At 33.7% G+C, this 25,713-nt stretch overlaps 1 protein-coding gene across 2 annotated transcripts; it reads left to right on the forward strand.

Annotated features, from left to right (window-relative positions):
* Positions 1 to 7,500: 7,500 nt before the first annotated feature.
* On the forward strand, positions 7,501 to 20,275 carry LOC137400177 (MFS-type transporter SLC18B1-like). Of its 2 annotated transcripts, none has more exons than XM_068086495.1 (12): positions 7,501 to 7,571; positions 8,127 to 8,418; positions 9,300 to 9,373; positions 9,719 to 9,866; positions 10,323 to 10,391; positions 11,233 to 11,320; positions 11,926 to 12,068; positions 16,014 to 16,109; positions 17,015 to 17,124; positions 17,423 to 17,518; positions 18,227 to 18,398; positions 19,765 to 20,275. In XM_068086495.1, exons 2-12 carry the CDS (start codon positions 8,143 to 8,145, stop codon positions 19,990 to 19,992), a joined length of 1,500 nt encoding a protein of 499 aa, XP_067942596.1. In that variant the 5' UTR covers positions 7,501 to 7,571; positions 8,127 to 8,142; the 3' UTR covers positions 19,993 to 20,275. The 2 variants fall into 2 exon arrangements, with proteins under 2 accessions (XP_067942596.1, XP_067942597.1); XM_068086496.1 differs by having other exon boundaries at positions 7,504 to 7,571; positions 8,132 to 8,418.
* The last annotated feature ends 5,438 nt before the right edge of the window (positions 20,276 to 25,713 follow it).

The following is a 25,713-nucleotide window of genomic DNA, read 5'->3' on the forward strand; positions in this document are numbered from 1 at the left end:
CAAACAATTACAAGTGGAAAACAAAAAAGCAAGTAATTAAGGAACTTTAAAATTATTGAAACCACTGTCAGAGTTGAAAACAATGAAAGTTGGAACCACGCAATCACAATCATGAAAGCAACAATCGTGCTAAGATTGGCATTGCAAGAATTGTAATGCCAAAATAAAAGCTTGAAAAACTACGAAGCTGGTAATGCATCAGTGTAGGAAGCATTGAAACATTACCACCCCGCTGCCACTAACAGTGTAGTAAATGATGTACTGACGAAAATATCAAGCATCAGAGCCATCTAACCATTACAGCTGATGAGAGACATTAACAAGCATGGTAGATGCATGACCATATATCATTATCACCACCGCACATGAAGAAGTTGTATGACCATATGCTAATTAATTATGATTGTCCCCACTACATATGAAAGAGAACGATACATCACAAGAACTACCAAAGATTATTCTACAAAGCAAACAACTTTGCAGAGTGACAAGCACAAGCAGAGACGTATGTATATACATCGAACCATCAACCAGTCATAAACAAATTGAGTATTTACAACACTTTTTTAGATAAAGTTTATAACATCATTTATTATAGATAAAATGACTTTGTGAAATCATAGTATGATCATGCATGAGTTTTAATGTTTGGAAAAACAAAAAAGGTTGATTGAATGGCTATAGAATGCATGACATGAAATATGAATTTTTATCTTGTCTTATTTCGGATAGATAATTAGAACTGTCTCAGGATGAGGATTATAGCAAAATCTATTTTTACAAATCAGCTATTGATGGTTTTCAGGTTATGTCCAATCTTGTACAAATTATTGACTTACATGTAGGTTAATTTATTGGGCACATCGCATCGTCATAGAATCCCAAAAAAGATGGCGTCAGATATCAGATGTCAGAAAAGAATGTTGGTTGACATTGAGGGCACTAAAAATAGACATTACAAGAATGTTGTAAGATACGCAAGAATGAACTCAGACAACCAATGACACTTGGCAATGATCTGAAAAATGAGTATATAAAGAAGAGCTGACAGCAAACCAAAGCAGTGAGAAACTGACAGCAAGCCAGAGAGTGATAAACTGGCAGTGAGACAAGCAGCAAAAGAGGGTGCATCGAGACAGGAGCCAAGACAGAGAGAGAAGCTAATATAATCCAAAGGAGCCCGCAGCAAACAGCCTGCAGAGGATCAACTCATCAAGAATGAAACATACAGCAGACACAATATACTCACAGATGCAGGAAGCCAAGAAACAATAAAGCCCTGAGAGAAGAAACTATAAAGCCCTGAGAGAAGAACCTATAAAGCCCTGAGAGAAGAAACTATAAAGCCCTAAGAAAAGAAACTATGGAGCCCTGAGAAAAGAAACTATAAAGCCCTGAGAGAAGAAACTATAAAGCCCTGAGAGAAGAAACTATAAGGCCCTGAGAAAAGAAACTATGAAGCCCTGAGAGAAGAAACTATAAAGCCCTGAGAAAAGAAACTATGAAGCCCTGAGAGAAGAAACTATAAAGCCCTGAGGGAAGAAACTATAAAGCCCTGAGAGAAGAAACTATAAAGCCCTGAGAGAAGAAACTATAAAGCCCTGAGAGAAGAAACTATAAAGCCTCGAGAGAAAAAACATTAAAAGCCCTGTGAAAAAAAACTATAAAGCCCTGAGAGAAGAAACTATAAAGCCCTGAGAGAAGAAACTATAAAGCCTCGAGAGAAAAAACAATAAAAGCCCTGTGAAAAAAAACTATAAAGCCCTGAGAGAAGAAACTATAAAGCCCTGAGAGAAGAAACTATAAAGCCCTAAGAAAAGAAACTATGGAGCCCTGAGAAAAGAAACTATAAAGCCCTGAGAAAAGAAACTATAAAGCCCTGAGAGAAGAAACTATAAAGCCCTGAGAGAAGAAACTATAAAGCCCTGAGAAAAGAAACTATAAAGCACTGAGAGAAGAAACTATAAAGCCCTGAAAAAAGAAACTATAAAGCCCTGAGAGAAGAAACTATAAAGCCCTGAGAGAAGAAACTATAAAGCCTCGAGAGAAAAAACAATAAAAGCCCTGTGAAAAAAAACTATAAAGCCCTGAGAGAAGAAACTATAAAGCCCTAAAAGAAGAAACTATAAAGCCCTAAAAGAAGAAACTATAAAGCCCTGAGAAAAGAAACTATAAAGCCCTGAGAAAAGAAACTATAAAGCCCTGAGAGAAGAAACTATAAAGCCCTAAAAGAAGAAACTATAAAGCCCTGAGAAAAGAAACTATAAAGCCCTGAGAGAAGAAACTATAAAGCCCTGAGAGAAGAAACTATAAAGCCCTAAAAGAAGAAACTATAAAGCCCTGAGAGAAGAAACTATAAAGCCCTGAGAAAAGAAACTATAAAGCCCTGAGAAAAGAAACTATAAAGCCATGTGAAAAAAAACTATAAAGCCCTGAGAGAAGAAACTATAAAGCCCTGAGAGAAGAAACTATAAAGCCCTGAGAAAAGAAACTATAAAGCCCTGAGAAAAGAAACTATGTAGCCCTGAGAAAAGAAACTATAAAGCCCTGAGAAAAGAAACTATAAAGCCCTGAGAGAAGAAACTATAAAGCCCTAAAAGAAGAAACTATAAAGCCCTGAGAAAAGAAACTATAAAGCCCTGAGAAAAGAAACTATAAAGCCCTAAAAGAAGAAACTATAAAGCCCTGAGAAAAGAAACTATAAAGCCCTGAGAGAAGAAACTATAAAGCCCTAAAAGAAGAAACTATAAAGCCCTGAGAGAAGAAACTATAAAGCCCTGAGAAAAGAAACTATAAAGCCCTGAGAAAAGAAACTATAAAGCCCTGAGAAAATAAACTATGAAGCCCTGAGAGAAGAAACTATAAAGCCCTGAGAGAAGAAACTATAAAGCCCTGAGGGAAGAAACTATAAAGCCCTGAGAGAAGAAACTATAAAGCCCTGAAAGAAGAAACTATAAAGCCCTGAGAGAAGAAACTATAAAGCCCTGAGAAAATAAACTATAAAGCCCTGAGAAAAGAAATTTTCTTCAATTTTTCATTATTAGGTTTTAATCGCTATAACTGGACGCAAAAAAACCAACAAAAAAACGATCAAAAAACAAACTTTGAGATATAAGATACATAGAATACTGCTGCAGGAAATAGCAAAGACTTTATCACATTCCCCTTGTAAGAAGAGAGATCAACTAGATAATACAAAAGATTAACAAGAGATGATGACTCTCTCACACATACTTCTGTTAATTGAATGTGATATGAATTTTACAGAAAGAAGACTTGTTTCCACTATTTTTATTCTGTTCAAGTTGAGCTGTTTTCATAGATTGCCAAGAATGAGCATACGCTCTGTTTGTAGCTTGTCAAGAATGAGCAAGTGCTCTGTTTATAGAGTTTCAAGAATAAGCATGCGCTCTGTTTATAGATTGTCAAGAATGAGCAGGTGCTGTTTGTAGATATTCAACTCACTTGAAAACCCATTTAGTATTATGAGCGATTATTGTTAGTTATTAGTGATTCAGGTTTATCTCCCCTTACTTTGTATATCTTCAACCTTAATTAGTTCAATAAAGACCTCATACAAGAGAATTTCTCAGCTCGAATCCTGAAAATGTTTAGAATCAAAATTATCTGAGCTTTCAGCAAGTTTGTATCCATTGGGAAGACAAAATGAATATCACTCTAGAAATATTAAAACCATTTGTGTTGATAGCAAATCCTCTCTTTTTTGAATAGCCTGAAATCTTCTTTAGATTTTGCCCATCAAAACTATTATGATACGGTGCCGCAATATCAATGCCTACAGCTTTGGCTGAGACTTTATTATTGACATCACATAACCCTCATTTTCTATAACAGTCATTTCTATCATAGTAGTTTTAACATTGAAACATGGAGCAAAAGGTGATAGCTTTTCGAGCTCAATTATTAAATACCAGTTGTAATGGACAGCTCATTACATCATGCTGCTTTTAAAGACATTCAAGGAGTTAATAAAACTAGTTTAAGATGATTCACATTCTTCAGAGAAGTCATCAAGTGACTTAGGTTTTAAGTGTTAGTAAAATAAAGCTGTCTGGTGAAACTATAAAAATGGCTGCGACTTCTTCTCTCCTGCAGTCAGTCAATTACTCAAGTTCTTGACTGTTAAGACGCTGTGGCATATAAAGTGGTGAACCTGAACAAATTAGTGGTTTCCATTCCAGTATGTAACCAGAGACTCACTAGCCTTCTACATTAATATATAGATATTAATGTAGATATATTATAGGTACATGGCTATATTAAACCTTAATTCCACTTTTCTGTCTCATCATGTGAAGGTCCCTCAGAGAATGCTAACTAGTCTGTTTTAATCTGTGAAGATATGCATGACTGGCTCACGCTTCAAAGTTTACAGCGTCTGTTCCGCACAGCTGTCTATGGTGAAAATTTCTACACTCGCTAGCTGGTCTTGAATGCGATGAAAGTATTTGGATGATTTATGTGATTTATAAAATAATTTATGTATGCTTGATTCTTTTTGAATAGGCTGTGTTCATAAGACAGATTGAAATTTTCTCTGTAATTCCTATAATCTAAAATCAGCATCATTTGAGATTTGTTTAAAAGGTTTCATGGTTTTAAAAGGTCTCATGAATTTAATTTGGTCTTACGGATTCATAATTAATAAAAACTGACCTTTAAATTCATATTAAATCGTTAAAAATTATAAAATGTATTGTGGATGCTGCCAAAGTCTTTTATTTTTCTGTTACAATGACAGAAGTTTTAGATGTACCAACATCCACGCAAGTAGAAAATTGTGTACAAGCGATTAATGAAATTGCTAAAACATTGATCAATGTGTGATTCAGACTCACAACATTCAACTTATTATACCCGTAATCTAACCATCCGAGATAATTTGCCTTTTAATTGTGGCAATAATTCATTCTCTGCACTTGGTAAGAGAAAAACAATTAGACTCAAAGATGGTGTCCAATAAAATCTATAAACAGATATTTAGTAATTTTAGAGAACAAATTTTCATTCTATGATTTTCATTATGGTAGACGATAACAATTCCTTTTTGTTCATAGACTGATTTTTAGGAACTTCCTTAGTACATTGTGAGTCATTCCTTAATAGATGCTCTACAAATACTGGTGTTGTTTGTTTGACCAGGTTTACTGACTAATTGAAGTTACATATCACTGAATTCAGATGTCTAACAATGTTTTCACCAGTTTCATGTGAATATATCTATTGAATATCAAGTTAATCATTTCTTTAAAAATATAGTGGCGGAAGTCGGCCGACCTCTATCTCGGCCAGGCATCCAAGACATCGGCCAGCCATAGTCCTATCTGGTTTGACAGAAAACGGCCCATCTTTGCCATATTGAGAGAGAGAGACGGTTCAGTCCCACCAAACCGAAAGAAAAAACAAATCCGCTGAAGGAGTGACAGGCTAGACACCGGCTGACTCAAAAAGAACCACATTGTCTACCAACCTGCATAGGTGAAGCCTAAGCTAAATGAGAAAAAGGTTAAGCCAAGATAAGAGTTCAAGGAGAGACTCCAAAGAAAACTGTCTTTATTATTTAAATGCATTTTCTGTGCTTTATATATTCAGACATAAATATTTTAATTTATTAAGCTGGGTTCACAGCCAATTTGTCAACAGTGTTTTTGGATTTGATCTCTGAACAATTTATGGAATTATGGGATCAATTTTTTTTGTTCACACCCAGGGCGAGTTTAAATTGAGAGTGGGTGATTTTACAACTTTTATTCACAGAGTAAAAGTATTTTAGCTGATAAATTTTTGTGAGTCAAAACTTGTATTTTGTTGCCTAATTTGTTAAGAGGTTGACCGTTTCTCATGGATGTTATTAACAAGTTTACCAATTATCTTAAACTACCCAGTTTATCACTAATAATGCAAAGCATGATCATTAAAGTTTGAGCTACTCTGCAAATATAGGTAGGACTACTTTTTGCTAACAACATCTGGTTCAATAATTCTAGCAACCTGATAATAATTGAAGCAGATACTTCAATTCATCTAAGGCTGCTATTCACAGAATTGCTATTCACAGATTTATTACTTGCGTTTGAAGCCCATGGCAAAAATGTGCACAAATGTGAAACAAATATGGTGTTCAATTTGAATGAAAACGTGTGATTTACTGTGAAGAGTGATTTCATTGACCACTCAAATTGTAAATCAGTCTAAAATCAGCAACCAATCACAAGCAGCCTGATACAATTTCTTTCTAGACAGAATCGTTATTGGGCTTATTTGTTCTTTTTGCACGAGACGATTATTGATCCATGGCCAAAATTGTTCAGACAATCGGCACGAAATTGGCTGATGTAAATGCAACTTTACTCAAACAAGCGGCTGATTCTGGGGGAGAGGTATAAGGTCGCTACAAATCCTTTGCAATAAAATGAAGTAAAAATACTGTAAAGGAAACTGCCCGTTCCTTTTCTCTCCACAAAACATGCAAGGCAAACAAACCCACTGAGTGTTCAATCACAAAAAATATATCTATTTAATAATAAATATAGAATGGTACATGAATTTCATCACAGTAAACAAACATACAGAGAGCCCGTGCGCGGACAACTCTTTTCTAACGGTCTTAATGGGCTCCTTTCATATGCTCCTTTTCAAGATAGGCTCCTCAAGATAGGCTCCGTCTCATGGTTATTGCTGCCCATCAACTTCATTTGTGATGTAAATTGTCTAGGTGACTTGATTCGCATAACTAAACCATAATATGGTGGTTTAGCAGAGTGGAGTATAGCCAAGGTAGTTGAACCAATTCCTTTGTCCCTGACAACTAAGAATAGCCCTAGCTATGCCGACTTGATTCTGATAGCCTGGTTATTACTCAACTACTGGGTTTATGATGGTGTCACTATTTTGTGACATTGCATCCGGACTGCTCGGTGTTAGTGTCTGACTGGCTGTTACTGATATACTCTATAGAGCAAGAGAAGAGCTTTACTAATAGTATATAATTCCAAGTTGAAAACAAAAAATGTCATACATGTTTTACAGTTGCTATGTCTAGCCAACATTGATATTAACAACAAACTCAGATATGTAATCGTTTCACTGTATGGTCAACTTTATGGAGGATTACAGCCCTATATTATTATATCGCTTGAAGTATTCTCATTAACCAATTGATCTGACTGCAGAAGCTAACCGTAAGTCACCAATATATACCTGACTTACAAATTTCAGTAAAAACTATTTTCATCTCTCTTCTACTCTCATCTTAATCTGATGTGGCTTAAAATAGGTTAAATACGGTAATATTAATGTTTAACCTGCTGAATCTTAGGCTGGGTTTGCTTCAGCTCTCAATAAAGATTTTTACAAGACCTAAGATACACTCCACCACTTCATGGTGATAAATCATCATAATTATTATGGCGAGTGAAGCAAGACACGATGCACATTAGTTCTACTAGAGAGATTTGGCATTGATAATCGCTACATTGAGCAGGATAGAGGGGGTTACCAAGGTCGTCAGATTCAACTGACATGCTAGTATACTTTGGAATACAAACCAGGTTAGTAGAATGTTTAATAACTCTTTTCTTCATCAGTCCGGTTTCTGTTTGGTTGACCTTCTTCAGTTTTTGATGATCTTTATGTATTTAAATACCTATTAAAGATTTTGAAAATTAGATTGTAATAAATGTCAGTTAGTATTAGTGTTTGGAAACATTTGAAATCTTTTTGAAATGTTAAGTTTCAGGTTTGTTTGGCAAAAAAATATGTTTCTTGTTTTTTTGGATATTAACCAAAGTAATTTTAAAACAAACACACATGTGCTATTTGCCACTAAACCTGTTGAACATCAAAAACTCAATTGATTCTTTTTGCCTATATAAAATGCAAAATAAGTTACTAATGGAAGTAAAAAACACAGATATATAGCAAGTGTATAAACTAACAGAATGTTTATGTAGTTTTACTGATTGATATGCAGGCTAATGTTAAAGTTTTGGTGTTTAAAAACTACATGTCTGTCACTAGTTTTCAAATTTGGGATTCTTCAGCTACTCGTAAGTTTGATAGAGTCAAGTTCTAAAACTGAATATCATTCTAAACTATGTTTTAAGTTTAGGTTAATTAACTATGGTGGAATCAAGTGAAGATGATGAGACGGAGCTCTTATCTGCCAAAGACTCAGACACGAAAAACAGTCTACCTGAAACAAATTCTAAAAAAAAGTATGGAATGCTACTATTTTTGGCGTTTCTACAATGTTTATCACGAGGGTCGGATACATTGATCTACCCATTCTATCCAGAGGTAGCAAGGGCTAAAGGTGTCACTATGGAATATATTGGAATTGTCTACTCTGCCTATGACTTTGCTAGATTTATCTTCTCTCCATTTTTTGGCACAATTGTAAGTCAACTTTTATTAACTATTAAAGGATTTTATAGTACACATTTAGTATACAAATTTATTTAGATACAGAAGAAAAATTACATTAAGTGAAAAGTAAGAGATGTATTTACAAAGAAGCTGTAGTAATTATTACAGAGTTAACTTGCATCTCTTTGGTTCAAACATAGCCTTAGGTTTAATTTAGGTTCTGAATTCCAAAATTAGAGTACACAGACGTTTTTCTGGAAGCTAAATTATAGTTAAGTCTAATAATAAAGAGTTTTTATGAAACTAAACTAACATTAGCTCACGCGAAAAACTTTTGAAGTTTTCATCATGTTGACACAACTCCCATATTTCCATGGGTATCTCTAGATTTCAAACTAAGATTAACTAATGTTAACTATACCTTTTAAACAAAAGACCTTAATCAGGCCTGCACTCATGTTAAGAACTACTTAGGTCTTAGTTATTCAGAGAGTTAAAGGTTATAATAATCCTGTCTACTCAATGCAGTTAGAATACAAATACATTCTCAATAGAGAGAAGGTAAATCCATATATTGTGCTCCTGATTGTCATAATTATAAGCAAAGCGGTAAAGATTATTATTAATGTTTAATAGTAAACTAAAGGAGTCCATTTCTACATTCTATTTGTCAGACTTTAGTATCTGCTTTTTATGAACATAAACTGCTGAGTTGCTACTTTGATTAATTTTAAATATTAAATTTAAATTTTAAGTATACCAAAATGTTAATTTTTAGATTAAGCATCATTTACTAAATCATTGGACTTTTGAATTTATTTTTATTTACAAATAGCTACACACTAAATGAATGGCGTTTTTTAATAAACTTAAATTCTAAATACACAGAGTAAATTTATTTGTTGTTTTAGCTATCAAGATGGCCACCTAAAAGTATGTGTATAGTTGGAACTCTTATATCAGGATGTAGTGTGATATTCTTTGGGTAAGTTCCAATACCTGTAATGATATTTAAAACAAATAATTATGCATATAACTGTTGTATCATCACAATTTATATTTCAAAAGCTTCACTGAGTTATCACCTTTATCTATTACCTTACATAAGGCAATCATGTTGTATATGTTTATAACTCTACTGTGATAAGCTACCATTTTTACTTAAGGTTTCTATGAAGTCTATTATAACAGCTTGGATAAATTTTATTTCACAGGCTGCAAACAATCATTCATGCATTTAAATTGGAATTCTTAAGGGGTTGTCTCATATTGGTTAAAAAATGGCAATAACCGTGCTATCCCGTGAAACCTGAAAAAATAATTGTTTTAGATATGTCGGAGTCATATCAAGTGGACGGTGCTTCTTAGCCTTATGTACCGCATTGCGGGTCTTCACAGGAGTGGGCTCTTCAATGGTAACAATTTCCACTACTAGTATACTACTAAAAGCTTCAGGATTTCAGTCTACCAATGTCATAGTATGTATATTGCTAATACAACACTACTCTTATACTCTTCTGTATATTCTGTATTCAATTTATTTATGTTTATAAACTATCATTGTAGTGATTCATGTCGCAATCCTGATAACATAGTTCTACATATTTCAGCTTGTAACCACATCAGCTATTTATGTTCAATTATGCAGTATTTAATTTAGAGTGAGAGAAAATATCGTTTACAAACCTTGCTTCAAATTTATTTGTCCTGAAATTACCTGTGTATTAGTTAGGAAATATTATACTGATTATTGAGGTTTCACCTGTTTTAGTAAATCTCATTGGATTTGAGTAGGTTAGATTATACAATTTGTAATTAATGAACGCCGAGGGCTTCTATCAATGCATTGGTGCATTATTCTTATATCTAACTTGAATTTGCGAATAGTATTTTTATGCTATAAAATGTCTTTAAACTCTACTTCCTGTTTACAGGGTATAGTAGAAATAGGGACTGGGATGGCTTTTGCCTTTGGTACAGCACTAGGAGGCACCTTATATGAGGTAAAATTTAATTTTTACCTATCAATACATTGCTTGACACTAAACCTCTGCAAGGCAGGTTACAGTATTAAACAATACAGCAGCTTTCAAGGTTGAACTTGAAAATCTTATATTTATAAATACAGGCAAAAAGTTAGACATTACTAACCTTGAAGTTCTGTCTATGTAAAGAAATGGTACCTTTTCAACTTGATAAAAAATTTCCGATTTCTTCTGACTGAGGACTGAGAACTGTCAATTGGAATGTTTAAGATGTGTAGTAGATAATATAGTCTTGGAGAAATCTAGCTCTATTGTTTTTTAGACATCACTCATAAAGTTTCAGAATGTCGTGTAACTTTGGAGCATTGCTTCTCATTAGTGTTATGGTTATAGGTTAACTAATAACCATAAAGGTAACTGTATGATTGTAACTTTACATTATAAATGTTCCGATTACACTGGTTTACACACTCCTAGTTCTCAATCCTCAATCTTTTAGTTTTTTAGCTGCTAGAAACTAGAAAACTGGAAACTAGACCCTTTTACATAACTAAAAATACGCATGTGTAAAAGCACTGATTTCTACATCAGTGATGCTCCTTGGCAGCATTTATGAATAAACAAGGCTAGTCATCGACCAGCCACTGCCACAGGATTTAAATGCTAGCATCTCTCAACCTGCTTTTGCCTGCTGATACTACATGTATCTCCTTTTGATCGAGGGAGTGAATCTGGTCTAGCAAAAGCCAGAAATCATTTAATCATTTGCATGCAGCTCTATGGCAAATGTCTTCAATTGCCTATTTAATTCAGATTGGCTATTTGATCATATCTAGTTTTCAACTTCTACCTGTCTCAGTTTGTAGGATATACTGCAACATTTTGGGTCTCTGGTGGAGCTTTGGTCATCTCAACTCTGTTTATTGCAGTCTTTATTCCAGCTGTTGGTAAGTCTGTGAGAAAGGGAAAGTTACCAAGAAAAATAAAACTGTAAAATTGGTTAATATTTATTGTGTGACAGTAAAGACATCATTACCTACATACTTATTCTAGCCGTATATATTTGGTCATAGAATATTTGGTGCGTATTCTTAAAACATTACATATTTACTACAAAAGTTTTTCTATTTGATTTCTAATTAAGCGTATGAAAGATGTTTATACATTCTCTGTTTAACATTCATCAGTAACTATCCACCTCCTTTAAGTAGACGTGTCATCAATAAATGCAATTAGCTACTTGACAATAATCTACTAGAGTCATGGAATGGATTTTCTTACCAATAGTGACAACAAAAGCAGGTGTCTAATATGGTGAGACTTATCAGTTATAATTAAATTTTTCAAATACATTTTAATCGCAATTTATTTAAAAGTATAATTAAATATTGTTTGTGTCTTATTTTTTAAGCACATTAGGCTCTACATTCCTTAAGGGAATGTAGAGCCTAATGTGCAGGGACTAGCAAGTGCTAACAGGTAGTAACAAGTACTCACAGGTGCTAACGAGTAATAAAAAACAAAATTTTACAATTCTTGGTTTTTATTTCAGTGGAAGAGGAAAATAAATCCCAGCAAGGATTTTTCCAACTACTGACTATACCAGGATGTGTGCTGCTATGTTTGACTTATGTTCTGGCAAGATTGCAAACCACGTGTCGCACCATTGGTCTTGAAGAGCTGTACATAGAAAAGGTGAGTATCCCGCCACATGATAAAACTGACTTAGCTATTCAGTCAATAGTCTTTAAGTCTCTGTACAAAAATATACAAAATAGTGATAGCTTTCCAGACTGTTGATATTGAGTACCAACATAAGATTCATCTTTTATTTTACCAACTAACAGCGCAATCAATGAATATTGTGTTTTTTTGTAAAAAATTATTAGTTTAGTTAATTATTGAAGAGTTTCATATTTTTTCAAGCTTAGAGCAAAGTTAAAATAATTTGACAAAGGGTGATAAACTAGGTTATACCACAAAATACAATGGCTGGTCTAGCTTTTTAGCGAAGGTCTGCTGTTTGTTGAACATTACCTTTAAAAGATACAAGGAATTTGAATGACTAATGACAGCAGTTTGAAAAGTTATTTGTAAATGTTACCAGATACCCTAAAATGTGAAGGCAATAGGTATCTATATTCTACAGGCGAGCTGAGGATTCTAGGAGTTCTATAAATCATTTCCTATCGGCACATTTGCCATTGTTATGTAAACAAATCGAAAGCGATCCCGGTCAGTGGGCACCATTCAGAGTGTAACATAATAGAAACTGTTCACTGAGAGGCTTTTGAGATGCAGCAGCCATCTAGGGCAAACTACCTGAAACTGTTGCTGCTTGCTTTATCGTGATTGAAAAAAAATAACTCCTGTAATCAATAAAAATAGCAAAAGTATTGATACTTACATCATCGTGCTGATATTCATATGGGTCACTTAAAATTTAATAGTGGCTCAACATAGAGTCTTCTAGTTGGTACAACTCCAAACACTCCATATGGCATTCATATTTGAATGTGTTAATTGAAACTATTGGGTGAGAGAGTGTTAAAGGGAATTTTAAAAAAAAACATTCATTATGTAGATATTTTTGTTCTGTCAAACAAAACAACAGCCGTCTATACCAGTGACTATACCAGTGAAAGTGTCTATATATATACTATACCAGTGTATCATCATTAACTTTAAGAAAACTTTCTAAGCCTAAACCAAGAGAGGAAACCATATTATGAGCATTTGTCAACACCACTGCATTTTCTAAGCCTAAACCAAGAGAGGAAACCATATTATGAGCATTTGTCAACACTACTGCATTTTCTAAGCCTAAACCAAGAGAGGAAACCATATTATGAGCATTTGTCAACACTACTGCATTTTCTAAGCCTAAACCAAGAGAGGAAACCATATTATGAGCATTTGTCAACACTACTGCATTTTCTAAGCCTAAACCAAGAGAGGAAACCATATTATGAGCATTTGTCAACACTACTGCATTTTCTAAGCCTAAACCAAGAGAGGAAACCATATTATGAGCATTTGTCAACACTACTGCATTTTCTAAGCCTAAACCAAGAGAGGAAACCATATTATGAGCATTTGTCAACACTACTGCATTTTCTAAGCCTAAACCAAGAGAGGAAACCATATTATGAGCATTTGTCAACACTACTGCATTTTCTAAGCCTAAACCAAGAGAGGAAACCATATTATGAGCATTTGTCAACACTACTGCATTTTCTAAGCCTAAACCAAGAGAGGAAACCATATTATGAGCATTTGTCAACACTACTGCATTTTCTAAGCCTAAACCAAGAGAGGAAACCATATTATGAGCATTTGTCAACACTACTGCATTTTCTAAGCCTAAACCAAGAGAGGAAACCATATTATGAGCATTTGTCAACACTACTGCATTTTCTAAGCCTAAACCAAGAGAGGAAACCATATTATGAGCATTTGTCAACACTACTGCATTTTCTAAGCCTAAACCAAGAGAGGAAACCATATTATGAGCATTTGTCAACACTACTGCATTTTCTAAGCCTAAACCAAGAGAGGAAACCATATTATGAGCATTTGTCAACACTACTGCATTTTCTAAGCCTAAACCAAGAGAGGAAACCATATTATGAGCATTTGTCAACACTACTGCATTTTCTAAGCCTAAACCAAGAGAGGAAACCATATTATGAGCATTTGTCAACACTACTGCATTTTCTAAGCCTAAACCAAGAGAGGAAACCATATTATGAGCATTTGTCAACACTACTGCATTTTCTAAGCCTAAACCAAGAGAGGAAACCATATTATGAGCATTTGTCAACACTACTGCATTTTCTAAGCCTAAACCAAGAGAGGAAACCATATTATGAGCATTTGTTAACACTACTGCATTTTCTAAGCCTAAACCAAGAGAGGAAACCATATTATGAGCATTTGTCAACACTACTGCATTTTCTAAGCCTAAACCAAGAGAGGAAACCATATTATGAGCATTTGTCAACACTACTGCATTTTCTAAGCCTAAACCAAGAGAGGAAACCATATTATGAGCATTTGTCAACACTACTGCATTTTCTAAGCCTAAACCAAGAGAGGAAACCATATTATGAGCATTTGTCAACACTACTGCATTTTCTAAGCCTAAACCAAGAGAGGAAACCATATTATGAGCATTTGTCAACACTACTGCATTTTCTAAGCCTAAACCAAGAGAGGAAACCATATTATGAGCATTTGTCAACACTACTGCATTTTCTAAGCCTAAACCAAGAGAGGAAACCATATTATGAGCATTTGTCAACACTACTGCATTTTCTAAGCCTAAACCAAGAGAGGAAACCATATTATGAGCATTTGTCAACACTACTGCATTTTCTAAGCCTAAACCAAGAGAGGAAACCATATTATGAGCATTTGTCAACACTACTGCATTTTCTAAGCCTAAACCAAGAGAGGAAACCATATTATGAGCATTTGTCAACACTACTGCATTTTCTAAGCCTAAACCAAGAGAGGAAACCATATTATGAGCATTTGTCAACACTACTGCATTTTCTAAGCCTAAACCAAGAGAGGAAACCATATTATGAGCATTTGTCAACACTACTGCATTTTCTAAGCCTAAACCAAGAGAGGAAACCATATTATGAGCATTTGTCAACACTACTGCATTTTCTAAGCCTAAACCAAGAGAGGAAACCATATTATGAGCATTTGTCAACACTACTGCATTTTCTAAGCCTAAACCAAGAGAGGAAACCATATTATGAGCATTTGTCAACACTACTGCATTTTCTAAGCCTAAACCAAGAGAGGAAACCATATTATGAGCATTTGTCAACACTACTGCATTTTCTAAGCCTAAACCAAGAGAGGAAACCATATTATGAGCATTTGTCAACACTACTGCATTTTCTAAGCCTAAACCAAGAGAGGAAACCATATTATGAGCATTTGTCAACACTACTGCATTTTCTAAGCCTAAACCAAGAGAGGAAACCATATTATGAGCATTTGTCAACACTACTGCATTTTCTAAGCCTAAACCAAGAGAGGAAACCATATTATGAGCATTTGTCAACACTATCGCAATATTGGAAATGTTATAAAGTAGCAAAGACATTTTCAAGTTTTATAAAAACTTAAAAGTACAACTAGTAAAGAAATGATAGCCATTGAAACCACTAAAAAGTTCAAAAATGTTACATTGAAAAGTTAAAAGGATAAGTGTTTACAGCAGCCAATCGTGAAGCTCTTACATAGCGGAAAGAAATAGAATGAGTGTTACAACTAAACACTCAAAATACCCGGAATATTTATTTCACTAGAAAAGTTTTAATACCTAGACACTTAATATATCCAGGATAATTGTTTTGGTCTGTTTGTCACCTAAATATCAACTCATCAATGCTTCTATACTTCAAGGCATTTTTCTAAGCCTGTGAATCATCCAATGCTTGTAATACGGGCATTTACTTATTTATTTATATCTAAGCACCTATAAATCTGTTTCTGCTAAAATTCTATAACTCTAAGTTCTCACTTGGCTCACATAACTCTCTTTTCTCTTCAAATACTTTAATTCTGTCCCAACAAGCCTGTATAAGCTGATCAAGTTTACATAACTCTATTTTCAAGCTTGGAAGTAATCCAGCTGTTCTTGGACTCCTCTATGCCGTCTGGTCAGCCATTTACATCGCTTCTTGCGCCGTAGCTACAAGGTTACTAAATAAGGTAAGATCTGTACCTTCTGTTAGGAATGGAACACGTAGAGTAACAGTTTTCAGTCCAACAATTGCATATTCTGCTGGTAATTTGTTCTCATAGAGAGAAGTTGTAGATAACAGCATAAATACAATAGACTACAAATTACACACTATACAGTGTATATTATAAAATATAAACTATCGTCTTTAAATTAAAGATTATAGACTATAGACTGTAGGCTGTAGGCTTCAAACTAAAAACTATAGACAACAGGCTACGAACCCTAAACTAGAACTATAGGCTATCGGGTGTCCCATATATATACTATTGACTGTCAACTGTTGACTAGACTTAAATTAAAGACTATAGATATTTAAACTAGGGCTGTAGATAGTTGACTATAAACTCAACTAACACACAAAGTAAACAAACTGGTAGAATAATGTGATAGATTATAGATGATAGAATATTGACTCTAAACCGTAAATTAAAGGTGGTAAACTATGAACTATGGACTGTAAACTATAGACCATAGACTATGAGCTGTACAGATCTTAGACAACACACGTTGCTTGGCAGTTTATGGATGACAGATTACATAGGGCGCACTCCAGATTATGGACACTGGATGGCGCATGATCTAGTTACTTGTTTACAGTAATTACTTCAAGTCAATTTTGTATTTGTTTATTCTTTGAAGATCCCATTGCTGTACAATTTTTTAAAAGAACAAGAGATTGAACCATTGCATCTCAAGTAGGTAATGTCTATGACAGAGTGCCAATAGTGCAAAATACAAAAAATTCCATCTTAGCTGTTTATCGCTGAATAGTTTAATTTTATTTAGTTTTAATATGTTACAAAAATTTGTGCACTCTAAGTTTTTTTATAAATTTTTCTATATACGTGTACACTAAATATTTGTTATACAGTTTCCACAGAGTAACTACCTTGCTTTGGTAATTTCCTGGATTTGGTCTGGCGTCACAGCTCTACTAATATGTCCTTCACCTTTGTTGGACTTCATATTTCATGGCAAAAAGTAAGTAAACATTGTATCTGCTTAAACCATTTTAAGATTAACTTTCAAGAAACTTTATTAACAAGTTTTGATTCCTTTTATCGGAATTATTATGGTAAGAGTTTTAGGTTTTTATATAGTCGTAAAATTATATAAAACCCTAAAAATCTTACCATACTAGCAAGTTTTGAGAAAGGTGCTAGTACCTTTTTGATACAAGCACTTTATTTGGATAAATGGTTGCTCATACATACTATAATACATCTCAATAAAGTCTGTATCGTTTGATTTTTGAGCATTTATCTCTGTTTCATTACAGGTATTTCTGGCTTACCACTATCGATATGGTATTTGTACACATTCCGACTTCTGTTATCTACATAACACTTTTTCGGGCAACTTTAAATCTTGCCGAGTAAGTATTATCTACCTCTGTTAGAAGAGATATAAAGCAGTGACACAATTGGTTGCAATGTAGGTCAGGGTCTTGCCACAATTAGAGAATTGTAGCTTTAAATGGCGTTACAGCAGTTGTAGATGAGTCATCGACAATGTGAAATCAGTCAGAGATGCCATTATCAAATTATTTATATAGGTCCCCCACCTACTGGTACAACTTTTTATTTAAACGGCACCACAGCAATACCACAATACCACAATACCGCAATATCACAGCAATTTTGCACAGACATAGTTACCAATTATTATAAGTATCAGTCACCACATCATTATGTTTGACATTGAATCTAAGACATTTTAGTGGTACAATTGTAACTCAATAAATAAGCTCAAGGCATGGTCTTGGTGTTCCTCTATACTCTGATACCAGACACCTTAGCTGATCCACTTTATAGTGCATAATGATGATAATCCACCTTTTTGAAAGCTGTGTAGAAAATATAGTCGATGACTTCAACATTTATCAATGCAGATACACCTAACTATATACTTGTTCTTTAAATATATTACCTTGAGTGTCACGTTCAACTATAGTCAAATGCTTTACTCATAGCATTCATATGCAATCAGAACCTGATTGGCTTTTACATGTTTTCTGAGTGATTAGTAAGTGATTGGTAAGCCACATACACAATATTTGCTTATATTTTATTAAATGTTTCAGGATAAATGGATATAAAAAAGACAATCTGCACACCTATGGAATGGTAACAGGTCTTGTGAGCGGTGCAATGTCCCTTGGTTCTACAATTGGGCCTGTTATATCGGGACTTATTATTGAGAGCATAGGTTTTGGATGGACCACAACTTATCTAGCTTTTACCAACTTTATATTGGTCAGTTGTGTATATGTTTACAGCTATTTTTGCCAACAGGATATGCATTTGGTGTTTTGATAGAGAAAATCTACAAAACCATCATTTTTTGTTATAGTGCTCCTAAGCTGGGTTTTCAACTCATTCAGACTTCTCTACACAGACTGCGTTATGCCTTCAAAGTATCAGCTAGTAATATTTTGTTTAGTAATAGATGTCCCTGACTAGCTTTCAATGAAGCGTTAACTCACATTACATCCTGCTGTAACTGTACATAGACACATGCTGTAAGTTTATTTTTATTATCGCCAAGTTAACTCTACAACTAGCACAAAGATTGAAAACTATTAAAACTTGTAAAACTTAATAATAAAATGCTAAATAGATTGTATTATACAATAATAAGTTTATATTTTTTAAACCAGTCAGCTTGTGATCCATCCTGTTAATCTCAATCTTAACACTTCTCAAAGTTTGTGTGTATGTCTGTGTATATGTTTGTATGCGTGTCTAGCTATAGCTATTATTTTAGCTTTGAGCCCAAGCATTACGATGCCTCTGTCAAAAAATAGTTTAGGAACTAAATAAGTTCATATAAGTTAGGTTCAGCGTTTATGTTAATTTTATCACAACCAAGCGTTGTTGTCGAGCTTTTTTGCGCTCATTTTTCTTGGGGTTCAGCCTATTAAACATCCTTTCACAAACTACAGGCCGTGTTAAATAGCTTATCTACCTTTCAGAAAAGACATTATTTTGAAGGCTGAATTTAGAGAATAATGGGTTTTAAAACACCTATCTCCATAATCCTAGATTGAACTAAGCATCCCCAACTTCCGTCTTTAAAAAGCTAGGTTACGTCACATATTTATGGGCAAGACTTGTATCGATTGTGTCATTTGAGACACCGATATTGAATCAATGTAAAAAAGCCTTCAAAAACAAAAAATGACTGAAAGTTAATGAACAAATCTTTATTTGAGTACAAAATTAGACTCAGCATGTTTGTTTATCATCAGCAAATAATGAAAACTGTTTGTGGCAGTTATGGTTTAATACGGACAGTAAAACCTTTTAATACTAAGTGAAGTATCAAGTGAAGCTCTAAAATACTGCTTAGTCTTTGTTCATAGATTTGCTATACCACAAGAGAGATACTCTTAAAATCTTGTTTTCTGCCTTTCAAGGTAGATTCTAATATTTATTAACTAACAGCTTTTACATTTATTAACTACAGCTTCAATGTAGTTTATAGTATTCATTACCAGATTTTACATTAACTCTTTTCTAATATACTAAGTACCACCCAGTGTCATAAACATATCAAAGGTTTTTGTTATTCTGTGTTGAGATCTGTTTAAGCTTTTTATTTTATCTTTTCTATTTGCAGGCACTATTTATTGGATGCTACTCTATTTATATGAGAGTCACGGGTCAGCCAACAGAAGTAGTAGAATCTCAAGGTAATGAAGAAGTCAAGGAAGAAGCTGTATACAATACAGAGAAAGTAGACAATGTGAGAGAGGTTAATGAGAAGATAATAGAGAAATACTTGAAACCTCAAAACTTGATTAAAGTTTATCTTCAACAACCAGCCTCTGACTCTAGTACTAAATGATGTAGAGTTGACTTGATGTAGTTGAGTTTGTGATGTTTTACAAACATAGATCTCTCATTTGTCTCTGAATTCATTCTATTTAATTATCATTGTTTAATTAACAAATATACTTTTATTTTTTGTCCAATCTGTCAATCATTCGTTATCTCTAGGCATATTTTTACATTGGAGACTATATCAATGTGTAAATTACTGAGCTGTGCACAGCAACTAATTGTACAGACAATTTACATATGCAAAACAATAAAAAGTCAGAAAATAGGCCATTTTTAAATTTCTGAAACCACCATATGCTTTAATTGCGTAAAAATAAATTTTAGCTTTTTTCGTTTAGTGTTTGTTATGCTATGCTAAAATTTATATAGTCTCAAATTGTTGTACGAATGCTTCATTTTCAATTGTCTGTATTCTTTTATAAAGAACAGTAGTTAAAAGAAATACAATTATATTAAAGACAGTCAACTGTATAGCAAATAATTTAAATATTTTATTTAACATAAAGCTGTACCACTTTCTGATATTCTATTGGCTGAGCTTCTTTGACAGCATTCTTTGGTTGTCAGCCATTCCTTTTGGTTCATCAACAGCCAATTTTGCTCAATGTAATTTTATTGTTTGATATGTTGCCGTATTTTAGAGTTTCAAGTCTGTACAGTAAATAGGACTTCTGTTGGTGGTTGGTTCTTATTACACTGTCAATATAATTTAGCTATCGGGTATAATTTGACCCATTTTTACTGGTGTGTACAAACCTCGCTAATGAAACTAGTTTAAGATGATTCCCATCCATCAGATAAGTCATCAAGTGAGTGATTTAAGTTTTAAGCATTAGTAAATTAAATTAAATCAATTACTCAAGTTTTATACTACTAAAAGGGGTGGCATATAAAAAGTGACCTTGAACTGAGCATTGGTTTCCAGTCTAATAAGTAACCAGAGATTCACCTACCACATTAATATGGAGACAAACAAGAGCGAATTTCATCTATTTGGCTTCTCTTACTAATGTCCTTCCAAAAATGATTAATCCATGTAATTTCAATCTGTCAAGATATGCATGACTGACTCATGCTTGACATCTACAGTCTCTGCTTAGTGCAAAATTCTGTAGTAAAGAGTCTTCTATACTTGGTGGTTAGCCTCAGATTTAATCCACCAAGATAGTTAGTTGATTTATGGTGCTTTAGAATGTCATCTGCTAGTTGCACAGAAATTCAGTCTATATCATAGCAAAAAATGCAGGTTTTAAGGTCTTTTACAGGTTTTACTTTAGCCTGCCACTAACTTTTCATTCTCACCCAAATTTAAATAAGTTTCCATGATACCTCTTACCATTAAAATAAACAAGGAAATCATGTTTAATAAGATTTTTATAGTAACTATCGTGTTATTGATGCAATACACATTATTTTTAATCTTTTGTGGCTATGATACCAAGCAGTAATTATACTTTTACGAGTAAACACTTTTCTTGTCAAATACTAACAAACTAAATCAGTTTCTCTTGGAATTTTTTTAAGAGGACACATATTTACTGTTAATAACAAGTGACTTTTAAATCAATAATTAATCATAAGAAGTGATCAATAGCAGGATGACAGTCAGAGCCATTTATTTTTCGGTTAAAATAGCAGTTGCTTTAAATGTGCCAAATGTTCTGCTATCACAAATTTCTGTATAAGCTTTTAATGAGATGACTAGAAGGTTTCTCAATACATGCATAGAACCAATGACATTTAGCTTGCTGGACTGGCACTCTAACCAGCTTGGCTCACCATCAACATTCCAAAACCTCGCAACAATTTTGCCAATATTTTTAGCAAGTTGTGGCTAGAAAAGTCAAGAGACTTAAAAATAAATAAATAGTCAATAAATAGTGGTTTTAAGGTAAAGCTCATTACATCATGCTGTTCATTATATCATGCTCCCTCCAGAAGCATTTCAGGAGTTAATAAAACTAGTTTAAGATGATTCAGATTCATCAGAGAAGTCAGCAAGTGAGTGACTTAAGTTTTAAGTGTTAGCAAATTAAAGCTGTCTCGGGAAACTTTATTAAAATGGCTGCATTTCTTTTTCTCCAGCAGTCATTCAAATACTTAAATTCTTGACTTTTAAACCCTATGACCTTTAAAAAAACATGGCATACTAGGAAGTGGCCTGGAACTAAATGGTAATTTTCAGTCTATCATGTAATCAGAGATTCTCCAACCTTCTACGTTAATATATAGATATCAATGTAAATATATAATTATATAGGCCTTAATTGCCCCTCGTTGTCACATCATATAAATGTTCTCCGAGAGGGTTGAGCAGTCTATTATCAATCTGTTAAGATATGCATGACTGACTTGTGTTTCACAATCACAGCCTCTGTTGAATACAAACTGAAGGATGAGAATTTTTCTACATTTTGTGGCTTCCCTCTGATGTAACCACCCAAGACAATTAGATGATTTATTGGGTCTTAGTAACTCATTGACTAGTTGCAAAACAATTTAGTTTCAACTATTTGGAAAGTTGCAGGTGCCATTGCTTTTAACAGTTTCCATCTTAGCCTGCCACCAACTTTTAATTCTTGCCTAACCTTACAAAGGTTTTCATGGTAAACGGTGTCATGAAGATAAGCTAAAAAAGTGTGTTCAATAAGATTGTTATATTAATAATCATGTAACTGGTACAATACTTGTCATTTTATTACTTTGTACTTTATAATGCTAAACAGTAATTATACTTTTACAAGCGAATACTTTTATTGTCAAATACTACCATACTAAATCAGCTTTATTTAAAAACTATTTAAGATAACTCATACACTTGCCATTAATAAAAGGTGACTTGTGAATCAACGTATCATCAAAAATGATAAAGCGCATTGGAAAGCCAAATAATTTTTTAGTTGAAATAGCTGTTACTTTGAATGGGCCAATTTTTCTGCTATCACAAAGCATGGTATACACAATTAATAAAATGACTAGGAAATTGACCAACATGGGCTAGAACCTGTGATGTCTAGCTTGTTTTAGAAAACTCTTTTAAGCTGAGGTAATTGGTGACATTACAAGGCCTCAAAATAATTTTGCCATTATTTGTTAGCTGCACCTCTGGCAGAAGAAGTGAACAGACAGATGGAAAACTGTCCAAAGCTATATAAACCAAATTCATCAACTCAACTTCAGCGATACCATAAAGTTATTTCTTATTCTATGATTTTAATAATTATATGCTATGACAATCTCTTTTTATACATTGATTAGCTAAATACCTGGCATCGTGCGGGTGTTAAAACTAGTTTTGGCATAGCAAACTTATCTTAAACAACATTCTTCCTTCTTTGCTAACACTTGTTCAAGATTTAAACAACCTATAAGCAGTGGCAGGTTGTTTAGTTGCCAATGGATAAGTCTCTGTACTCAATGAACTTAAGTAACTTAAGATAGTAACTTAAGCTAGTAAAAATCTTTGCTATAATAAGAAGTATGAAGATCTGAAGCCAGCTTTAGGAAAATATATTACACCATGATTTTTCATGCAATCATAATCTTAAGCCGTGCTAGCTAAAATGTGATGTGTCAATGATTGGGAATTAAAGATTGTCAGGTATAATAAATATGACCACAATTATTCTATATCATTGCCAGGTAGACGGTTAGCATAATAGATAGCTAGCTTGTCTGCCACACCATTTTTTCAGAGTTTATTTCTAGTGCAAAACCGGTTTTTGTTCCTAAATTTTACTCATTCTAACTGGACATACTGACGGTAAACAAACCAACCAACAAACTAACAAAAACTTAGATTTTTATACATAGATAGGCTTTTTGGAATTGCTTGAGTATATATGCTGTTGCCATACCATTACATAGCATCAGACTATCACATTCATACAATATGTGTCAATTACAAGAATTCTTATATCTCACATCAAAACTGCAATCTGATCATTTAATCATTATCTAATCTCATGACTCTCACTAATCAACCACAGCTCGCTTTGAATTGCTTCTATCATTGAATTCTTGTTGAACACTTTTCAATATTCAATTTTCACTAATATTAGAAAAGATTTAATAGGAAACATGGCTCAATTGTTAATTACCTGCTAATTGCACTGGAAGCTTGGCTCCCGCCAACTTTCTCCGACTCCCCCGATTCTCTTCTACCATTCCCAATTATCCCCGACTATCCCCAATTATCCCCGACGATCTCCGACTATCCCCGACTTTCTTTCGACTTCCTTCCGACTCTCCTGACTTTCCAAATTCCATAACTTTCCCAACGTTCCCTGACTCCCCCATTCTTGCTGAAATTTAAAAAAAAAAGAACTCCTGTCATAAATTGTATTTTTTCGTAAACTTAGCATATGTGATTGTAGATGATCTTGGTTCATTTCAGGACACTACTGGCTACATGTTCTACACATACAGTACCATAGTTATGTGTTTGACTCAGATCTATTGATTGATTGATGTTACATATCACTGAATTCAGAGGCATAACAATGTTTTGCTTCACCATTATAGAAATACATTAATTTAAACTTAGGTGTATGTCTTTGGTAACATAAGGAATAGACAAGTCTCTGTATTGAGTAGGTAGAGAGCCAAAACAGAGAGCTGCTCACGGAATATAACCCAAATTTAACACAAGACATTTGAACTCTGCAGTGACTCCATGTCTAGCCACCTATAGCCTATTTATAATAAGAGCAGCCTCAAATATGGAATCATTTTACCTTTGTTCAACTTAGTGATGAAGTAAAACCTTGTATCAATAAACTGCTTGAAGTATTTTCCCTAGCTAACCAAACTTTGATCAGCAGCTAATCATAAGTCACCAACATATACAAGATCTACAAATTCAAGTAAAAGCTATTGTCAATTCTCCTATAGCTTATTTGATTACTCAGAGTCAATGAGTATAAACACGCCAGATGAGGTTTCAAATATGGTAATACTATTGATACACCTGCTAATCCTTAGGCTTTCTTTGCTCAAGGTTCTAATAAATATATTTAAATGTTCAAGATACACTCAATTGCTATATAGAAATAATTCATCTTATTTATTATTGCAAGTGAAGCGAGACGATTTGTTGGTTAGTTCTACTGGATACGTAGATCTTGGATTGATATGTGTAAGCAGAAGATCGAACTGGTAAGTGTGGGACAAAGCAGGCCTCTAGAGTCAACTAAACTGCTGGTATAATTAGGAATACAAACCAGGTGAGTAGAATGTTTAATAACTCTTTTCTTTATCAGTACTGATTGAGTTTAGATCATGTCTCATTGTAGCTTTTTTTGTTTTCATTGCCATTAGTGCTTGTCCTTTTGTATGTAAATACCTGATAATTATGCTGAAAATCAAATTATTCGACTTTAAAAATTTGTTAGCTTCAAGCTTCAGCTTTGTTTAGTGAAAAGAATAGATTTGCCCTCTGAATGTTCAGGTTCTGTTAGAAACAAACTAGAAAGTTATTTAGACAGACCTTTGCCATTTGATTTTCAGTTTTAATAAACCTCTCTAAACTACGACTCACGGACATCAAATTATTTTCTAGCAATAAGTAATCATAAAGAGGCATAAAATTAGAACAAGCAAATACACTGTCAGTCTAGCAGCTAACAAAATATTCATGTTCAGTTTTATTGGTATTTAGTGACATGCAGTGCAAGGTTAGGAGTTTCAAGTTTCAGGCCTATTTGTTAAAGAGAACAGGTTCAAA

Source organism: Watersipora subatra, chromosome 7, assembly GCF_963576615.1.
Source record: "Watersipora subatra chromosome 7, tzWatSuba1.1, whole genome shotgun sequence".
In the NCBI taxonomy this organism is placed as follows: Eukaryota; Metazoa; Bryozoa; class Gymnolaemata; order Cheilostomatida; family Watersiporidae; genus Watersipora; species Watersipora subatra.